Source organism: Dermochelys coriacea, chromosome 6 (genome assembly GCF_009764565.3).
Source record: "Dermochelys coriacea isolate rDerCor1 chromosome 6, rDerCor1.pri.v4, whole genome shotgun sequence".
NCBI classification, from domain to species: Eukaryota; Metazoa; Chordata; order Testudines; family Dermochelyidae; genus Dermochelys; species Dermochelys coriacea.
The window spans coordinates 6,178,412-6,187,677 of NC_050073.1; the positions used below are offsets into that span (position 1 = coordinate 6,178,412).

The 9,266-nt window shown below is 47.8% G+C and overlaps 1 protein-coding gene and 1 pseudogene across 2 annotated transcripts; one reads left to right on the top strand and one right to left on the bottom strand.

Moving 5' to 3' along the window:
- Positions 1 to 350, bottom strand: part of LOC119856889 — a 48,781-nt pseudogene extending 48,431 nt beyond the window's left edge.
- LOC119856566 (translational activator of cytochrome c oxidase 1-like) lies at positions 345 to 5,235 on the top strand. 2 transcript variants are annotated; one of them, XM_038404212.2, is made up of 3 exons: positions 345 to 1,402; positions 2,139 to 2,245; positions 4,943 to 5,235. In XM_038404212.2, the coding sequence occupies exons 1-3, from the start codon at positions 1,201 to 1,203 to the stop codon at positions 5,075 to 5,077; spliced, it is 444 nt and encodes a 147-aa protein (XP_038260140.1). In that variant the 5' UTR covers positions 345 to 1,200; the 3' UTR covers positions 5,078 to 5,235. The 2 variants fall into 2 exon arrangements, with proteins under 2 accessions (XP_038260140.1, XP_038260141.1); XM_038404213.2 differs by lacking the exon at positions 4,943 to 5,235 and adding an exon at positions 2,380 to 2,506.
- Positions 5,236 to 9,266: the final 4,031 nt, after the last annotated feature.

The window sequence follows — 9,266 nt, forward strand, 5'->3', positions numbered from 1 at the left end:
TCGGGGCTCCTCGGCCCGGCCGGGGCCTCGCTCGGGGGAAGGGGCCGCGCCCGGCTCCGCGTGTCCGCCCGGCCAGGGGCCCCCAGAGCCGCTCCCCGGCCCCCGCGCTCCGGCTGCTGCAGCCCCCAGCCCCGGGGTCACTAGCGCGGGAGGGACCCGGGCCCCGGCCCCCCTCGGCCCCCCGCCGGGACCAGCCCGTGCCCGGCCGGGGAGTCCCCGCCCCGCGTCCTACCCGCGCCGGCCCCGCTGCCGCCATCGCCGGGCTCGGCCCCGGCCCCGGCCGCTTCCTCCGCCCGGGCAGCGACCTCCCGCCCCGCGGCTGCCGCCTCCCCGCGCACGGGCTGGGCTGGGACCCAGGTGTCCGGGAAGGCCCCGCTCCCCACCCGCCCTCGACTCAAGGGCCCCGCGCCTGCGCCGCCATCTTCAGCAGCCGGGGGAGGCCCCAGCGCAGGGACCTTCCGGTCCCGCCCCACCGCCCGGACGCCTGGGTCCCGAGACCGGCCGCTGGGGGCGCTCGAGGCACCTGTTCCCCGGGCGGCGGGAGCCCGTAAGGGGGCAGCCCGGTCCCCACCCCCCGGGCTGTGCGTGGGGCCCCGCTGTGCCGTGGGGAGCTGGGAGCAGGGCAGGGGGGTGGTGGTGGTTGCTTGGCTCTGGGAGGTTGGTGTGTGGATTTGAGGAGATCAACCCCCAGGCTGTGTGTGGGTCTGAGTGGTACAGAGTAGCAGCCGTGTTAGTCTGTATTCGCAAAAAGAACAGGAGGACTTGTGGCACCTTAGAGACTCACACATTTATTAGAGCAGAAGCTTTCGTGAGCTACAGCTCACTTCATCGGATGCATTTGTTAATCTCTAAGGTGCCACAAGTCCTCCTGTTCTTTTTGAGTGGTGCAGGAAGGCTGTGTGACGTGAGTGTTTTACAGATCACAACCGGTGACTGTGTAGCGTGTGTGTGTCACAGTAAGACAAGGGTCTGGCTGTGTGATGTTGGTGTGTGTGTTACTTACAGGGGATCACAGCCCGGGGTGTGATCCCCTGTAATGCGTGTGTTAGAGGAGGGCTGTGTGTGTGTTAGAGGAGGGCTGTGTGTGTGTATGAGCATTACAGGAGCTCACACATGGTGTAGAGTGTGTGTGTGTGTGTTTCAGGAGCTCACACCCAGGTCCCTTCCCAGCGCCCCGGGGAGGGCAGGTGCCCCATACAGATGCCGTGTTCTGGCCTCGGTGTTGGCATTGCAGCAGCTGCCCCTGCCTCCCGTTCATTGGGTTGGGCCCTGCACACCTCAGATGCCACCCCTGCCGGTCACAACAAATGGTCCAAGGTGAAGCACATCAAGGGCCTTCGGGACACCGAGCGCAGCCGGCTCTTCCAGAAGCTCGCCACGCTGCTGCGCTTTGCCCGCAAAGGTATCGCGGGGGGGAGGAAGGGATGGATCCTGTGTGTGACATAGCCCCAGCCAGAGCGAGTGCTACAGAGCCCTGCCAGCTTCCCAGTGCCCCACAGGCCCCGCTGCAGCCAGAGGGGGCATTACAGAGACTTCCCAGCCTCCCAGTACTTGACAGGGCCCAGCCAGAGGCTGTGGCTACAGAGCCCTGCCAGCCCAACCTTGACCACTAGCACTGACCCGGTTGCCCCTAACCCCAGCACCCCCTAACCTCTGTTAACCCAAGATCAGCATCCTCCTTGGCTGCTGGAGCAGAGGACGCTGGTCTGTGGGGTAGTGTCTCCCCTTCTCATCCTTTCTCCACTGGACCTTTCTTCTGTTTCACAGCACCTCCCCTAAGGTGGCTGAGTCTCTCCCCATCTCTCCCAGATGTTTCGCATAAGAGGGGGGGCAGCCCAGTCTCTGTGGTTCAGGTGGCCTAAGATAACAGCTAACGGTGGCTGAAGAGGGGAAGGGCCCTGGAACAGGTAGTTTGGGGCAGGGAGGGTCACCAGGAGCCCCACTACTCCTGGATCTCATCGCCGCCTCTGCAATTGGATAGTGGGTTACAGCAGGGGGGGCACCTTGTTTCTATTTCTGGCTCTGGGAGGGTAGTGGATCATGGTGAGTTAAAGCAGTGGGGACTGGGAGTCAGGACTGCCCTCGGGTGGGGTTCCAGCTGTGCCCCCCTTGTGACGCTCCATCTCTGTCCATTGCAGCAGGGGGACCCAATCCTGATTTCAACACCAACCTGGCCAACATCACTGAGCAGTGCCGGGGCATGGTCTTGACCAAAGCATCCACTGAGGTGGTCATCAAGGGAAGGGTACGTAGCTGCGTCCTGCCAGCTGGGCTCATGGGCTGCAGCCTTTTTGAATTCTCTGGGTCAGACTAGACCATGCCAAGGTGTTACAGGGAAAAATGAAAACCATTATAAACCTATATGTTCCCCCTTCTTAGGACGCAGGATCTTGTACCTGGTATCAGCATCTATCACTGTGGAAGCAACTGGTGATGTTGGTCCCATCCTCCTTCCAGTGTGGTGCAAGAAAAGAGGACAGAGACAGATAGATGTTCCAAAACAATATAATAACATTTAACATTCCTGTGGTGGGAAGAACACATCAACAGCCCAACATTATGGCATTTAATTTCAGAAAGGGGAACTATGCAAAAATGAGGGGGTTAGTTAAACAGAAATTAAAAGGTACAGTGAATAGAGTGAAATCCCTGCAAGCTACATGGACACTTTTCAAACACACCATAATAGAGGCCCAACTTAAATGTATATCCCAAATTAAAAAACACAGTAAAAGAACTAAAAAAGAGCCTTAAGAAGCAGTGAGAGATAAAAAGGCATCTTTTAAAAAGTAGAAGTCAAATCCTTGTGTGGTAAATAGAAAGGAGCATAAACAATGCCTAATTAAGTGTAAAAATGTAATAAGAAAAGCCAAAAAGGAGTTTGAAGAAAAGCTAGCCAAAAACTCAGTACGTAATAACAAAATGTTTTTTAAGTACATCAGAAGCAGGAAGCCTGTAAACAACCAGTGGGGCCCCTTGGACGATCGAGATACAAAAGGAGCACTTAAAGACGATAAAGTCATTGCGGAGAAACTAAATGAATTCTTTGCTTCAGTCTTCAGAGCTGAGGATGTTAGGGAAATTCCCAAACCTGAGCCGTCTTTTGTAGTTGACAAATCTGAGGAATTGTCACAGATTGAAGTGTCACTAGAGGAGGTTTTGGAATTAATTGATAAACTTAACAGTAACAAGTCACCGGGACCAAATGGTATTGACCCAAGAGTTCTGAAAGAACTCAAATGTGAAATTGCGGAACTATTAACTATGGTTTGTAACCTGTCCTTTAAATCAGCTTCTGTACCCAATGACTGGAAGATAGCTAATGTAATGCCAATATTTAAAAAGGGCTCTAGAGGTGATCCCGGCAATTACAGACCGGTAAGTCTAACGTCAGTACTGGGCAAATTAGTTGAAACAATAATAAAAACTAAAATTGTCAGACACGTAGAAGAACATAAATTGTTGGGCAAAAGTCAACATGATTTCTGTAAAGGGAAATCATGTCTTATTAATCTATTAGAGTTCTTGGAAGGGGTCAACAAACATGTGGACAAGCACGATCCAGTGGACATAGTGACCTTAGATTTCTAGAAAGCCTTGGGTCCCTCACCAAAGGCTCTTATGTAAATTAAGTTGCCATGGGATTAGAGGGAAGATCCTTTCATGGATTGAGAACTGGTTAAAAGACAGGTAACAAAGGATAGGAATTAATGGTAAATTTTCAGAATGGAGAGAAGTAACTAGTGGTGTTCCCCAAGGGTCAGTCCTAGGACCAATCCTATTCAATTTATTCATAAATGATCTGGCAAAAGGGGTAAACAGTGAGGGAGCAAAGTTTACAGATGATACTAAGCCACTCAAGATAGTTAAGACCAAAGCAGACTGTGAAGAACTTCAAAAAGATCTCACAAAACTAAGTGATTGGGCAACAAAATGGCAAATGGAATTTCATGTGGATAAATGTAAAGTAATGCACACTGGAAAAAATAACCCCAACTATACATACAATATGATGGGGGCTAATTTAGTTACAACTAAGCTGGAAAAAGATCTTGGAGTCATCATGGATAATTCTCTGAAGACGTCCATGTAGTGTGTAGCGGCAGTCAAAAAAGCACACAGGATGTTAGGAATCATTACAAAAGGGATAGAGAATAAGACGGAGAATATCTTATTGCCCTTATATAAATCCATGGTACGCCCACATCTTGAATACTGCGTACAGATGTGGTCTTCTCGTCTCAAAAAAGATATACTGGGATTAGAAAAGGTTCAGAGAAGGGCAATTAAGACTGAGACTAAGGGGGCATATGATCGAGGTGTATATAAAATTATGAATGGTGTAGAGAAAGTGAATAAGGAAAAGTTATTTACTTGTTCCCATAATATAAAAATTGGGGCCACCAAATGAAATTAATGGGCAGCAAGTTTAAAACAAATAAAAGTAAGTTTTTCACACAGTGCACAGTCAGCCTGTGGAACTCCTTGTCTGAGGAGGTTATGAAGGGTAGGACTATAATAGGGTTTAAAAGAGAACTAGATACATTCATGGAAATTAAGTCCATTAATGGCTATTAGCCAGGATGGATAAGGAATGGTCTCCCTACCCTTTGTTTGTCAGAGGGTGGAGATGGATGGCGGGAGAGAGATCACTTGATCACCTGTGAGGTTCACTCCCTCTGGGGCACCTGGCATTGGCCACTGTCGGTAGACGGGATACTGGGCTCGATGGACCTTTGGTCTGACCCAGTATGGCCATACTTATGTTAACAAAAGGTAAGTGTATGAAGGTTGGTTTACAATAACTGGGAAAAAGGGGAAAAGGAAACACAACTGTCATAAAACCTAAGCAAACTGGGATCACAATACAAGGAGCTTGAACCAAACTGAAATGATAAAATCCCCTAAAGTCCTGCTGCTGTCAGATTCTTTCTCTGGACAGGCCGGGTGTTCGAGTGCGTCGGACCCAGGACCTACTACCCCCAGACCTGGTGATGGCTTGAAGGGAGGAATGCTGGATCGTGCTGCAGCTGGACTTGGAGCCAATGGCAGGGGTATGCCCCTGGGAGTATGCTGAGGGGGTACAACAGGGGGTACACCATCTCATCTAGAATGGCCTAGTTTTACAACAGCTAACAAAAAACACTCGCAAAGTCAGTACAAACTAAACTTTCATACAGATAATGACTTGTTTATACCACTCTATATACTATACACTGAAATATAAGTACAGTATTTATATTGCAATTGATTTATTTTATAATTATATGGAAAAAAGGAGAAAGTAAGCATTTTGTCAGTACTAGTGTGCTGGGACACTTTTGTATTTTTATGTCTGATTTTGTAAGCAAGTAGTTTTTAAGTAAGGAGAAACTTTGGCATACACAAAAGAAATCACGCTGCTGAAAGGGGTGCAGCAGTCCGGAAAGGTTGAGAGCCACTGACTTAGGTTATAGGGAATAGCCAGACTGGATCAGAGCGGAGGCCTAATTTGTTTGGTTAGTAATCTAATCTAATCTAATCTAAGAGTACTTGTGGCACTTTAGAGACTAACAAATTTGTGAGAGCATAAGTTTTCGTGAGCTATAGCTCACTTCATCGGATGCATCGCTGTAGCTGACAGAAGCTTATGCGGATACAGACTAACAATAACTGGGAAAAAGGGGTTTGCTACTCTGAAAACTAATCTAATGTAGTTCAATTAGGCACTAGACAGCGTTTTATTTTTATTATTCTTGTAACCATTTCTGACTGTTATGCCTCATTGCTTGTACTCACTTAAATTCTCTCTGTCATTAATAAACTCGATTCGTGGTTTCATCTAACCCAGTGTGTTTAAGTAAAGTGTCGGAGTAACTTTGTTTATGGAAATGAGCTGGTGTATGTTATTCCCTTTAAAGGAATAACAAATTTAGTGGTTCTCGACTGCCTGGGAGAGGGTTGGACATGACAGAACATACATTTCTGAGGGAAAATCTGGGATTGGGAGTGTGTTGGGCTCACACTGTGATAATCCAGGCTGGTGAGAACAGTGTTGGTGTGGTTGGCTGACTGCAGAAGGAAACTCGGGTAAATGTGGGGGTAAGGGTAGATAGCAAGGCTCGGGGAGCCCGTGGGAAGCTGGACCGGCCAGGGGCAATGTGGGGATGGCTGGGGAGCCTGGGGGAGGCATCGGGGCCAGAGTGGATGGCTGGGGAGACCGGAGGAAGAGGCAGGGAACCAGGATGATGGGGATGTGCATGGGGAAGACAGAAGGGGTAAGAGGGGATTGCCAGGGCCTGGGGGGGGGGAGTGGGGCCAAGGCAATGTGAAGGTGGGTGAGAAGGCAGCGGGGGCCAGGGCAATGGGAAGATGAGAGGAATACAAGTGCAGTTCCCCTGAAACTGACAATATTTTATTTCATTTTTTCTTAAGGCCCTCACCTGGCAGAGTACATGAATGTACTTAAATCCAAGCCCTTGAGCAGTTCCATTGATTTCAGTGGGACTGCTCACATGCTTATAATTGACCATATGCTTAAGAATTTGCTGGATTGGATAATGTCAAAATATATTATAATGAATAATAATTAAGAACTGGAAAGTCACACTATTCAACTTTGTAACGTTAATATCACAGGTGGGTTAGTTGTGAAGCTTTAATCCAAATTCAAGCTCCTAATCTTCAGATCCAAACTCAAGTCACTTCACAAGAGTGTTGGGATTTGAGTTCTGAAATGGCCCATCATAAAAAGAAACCTGAGCTGTGAAGTTGAAATCTGCTAGATCTGATTTTCCTCATGTTTCTGAGTGGTCTGGATTCTGTGTCTTAGTTTGGGGTCAATCTCTAGTTACAAGAGAACTGTAAAGAGAAAATGGAATTACAGGCAAGCTCAGATAGGTGACTGGAACGTCCCTGCTCACTGGGCTGGGTACAGGAGATTGAGCACAGAAATCTGTTTTAATTTACGTTCCAAAAATTCTTTCAAACCCTTCTCCTCCTGGCATGATACCTGTTTTTCCAGCTTTGCTACTGACGCCCCATATTCAGCATTCTGTGACGTTATAGATACCAGGAGAGAGACATCATAGTTCTCAGGAGGGTTAGCATGAGATTTCTGACACCCAAGAGTGCCGAGATTTCTGACACCCAAGAGTGCCAAGCTTTCCTTGTAAATCCAGCAGAGAGAGCGGATTCAAATGCAGAGGGGAAATAATTGTATATGGTTAAATTAGAACCGATTCCTGACATAATTATTGGGTGCTGATATTATCACAAGAGCCCCAAACGATCATATCAAAGGTTTAGTTTGCAAATATCTCTGTTCTTCAAATTGATACAATACATCAGTGCAACCCAGAGCTACTTCATGTGTAGCTCTCCTTTATAACAGTGTCCGTCTGCTATTACATAGTTTCATAAAACATGACGGTGACACTATGCCCCATATTCTTCATAGAAATATTGTTCTTATATGATTACAGCATAAATAGGATGTATGTTATTTTATGCAAGATGGGTTATGTGAGGTCTCACTGGAAAGGTTATGATTACTGGATATGATTATCCTATTTGTAACCATGTCTCATTTTAGTATCTGAAGTTAGGAATATTGACTATGAATCAATTACAAGTGGGTTTTCACCTGGGGAACGCCCACCAGATAATGCAATCAGTCTGGATGGGCTCCTAGGAAAAATAATAGATCTTCTGAGATTCTAATATCCCGCCTTCCTGTGGACCCAGCAAACAGACTTTGAGTTGTGGCTGCAGGGTCATGTGATCATGTCACCTGATACTGAACTCCATGTTAAAATTAGTACTTTTCCACTGACTGGGGATGGAATCACACTGGAAATCAAGGGATTCTGGCCATATGTGAAACCTAATCAAGGCAGGGGAGTGACATAATTAATGTCTGTTTTTCACTGAATCCCTGCCCAAGATGCTGTGAGAAATTGATGCTGATAACTAGTTTCTTTAGCATATTGAGTTTATCTTGCATGTTTGTTTTAGTTGATAGGTGATCTGTTTGCTATCTCTTATAATCACTAAAATTGATCTTTTGTAGTTAATAAACTTGGTTTTGTTTTCGCTAAAACCAGTTTCTGAAATTTATAACTGGGGGGCAAAAGCTGTGCATATCTTCCTCCACACTGAGGAAGGGGGTGAATTTCATGAGTTTATGCCGTCTAGTTCTCTGTGCAGTGCAAGACGATATAATTTTGGGTTTCCACTCCAGAGGGGTTGTGCTCTTGAGTGCTGAGCAATTCCTTAGTTGAAGCCTTCCCATGCAGAGCTGATTTCAGTGTCGGTGTCCTTCTGCAGCTGGGTGTGGCCCTACCTATGTGCGCACTGAAGGAGGCTTGAGGGCCTGGCTCAGCAGGACAGGGTAAGGGAGCCCAGGCTGGTGGAACAGATGGGCTCAGTGGTACCCCAGTATATCAGGTGGCATCTGCGGTGGGGGGGGCAACCCAACACAATGACATCAAAAGTAGGTCTAGAAATCAAAACTCCTTTGTCACCTGAGTACCTGCCCTGAACCTGCAGCCGAGCACCAGAACCTTTACATTGTGCGCCCCTCCTGCCCATTTCAGTCGCCCAGAGGGTGGTTAACTCAGATATGAAGCAGTTCGCTTAACACAATCACGTTGTCAATTCATTAACCCGTATGTAAATGTGGTTCATTAATCGATATATAGCAAAATGATTTTTTCTACATATCCGTTGGAGCTGGCATGCAGGTGACTTCTCTAGCTCAGCTTCACCGTTGCAGGGCCTGGTTCTAGAGACGGAGAGGGAGTTCATTCCGGTGATTCACTCAAGGTGCTGTGACATCCATATGCCTGTTCTCTGGGTGGATTTCTCAGCGGTCGACCAACACCTGACTTTAAAAGATGGAGTTAGTAGGGTGCTTTCCAGCAACCAGACTAAAGCTGTTACCCAGCAGGCGGTGTTCTCTATGGCCAGGCGATGCTGGTCCCACTCACGTCTCCTTCATGCAGACATTTTGACTTGAGGAAGCGACGTGCCGAACAACATGGGACATTTTATACCATTTCTGTTGGATGGCGCAGCCTGGTCACGCTGCTGGGCAAAGCTGGCCTGGGCCAATCAAGAAATGACCCATACTCATGGCAAAATCTTGACCATCCAACCAGGATATGAGTTGTGTCCATTCTCACTGTCCAATGAGACAATCACAATCCAGGGTGTAATCCAAACTAGTGAGGAGAGGTGGGGGGGCATGTCATCGCCTGCCCTGTACCCTGGGGTGCCCTGTAACG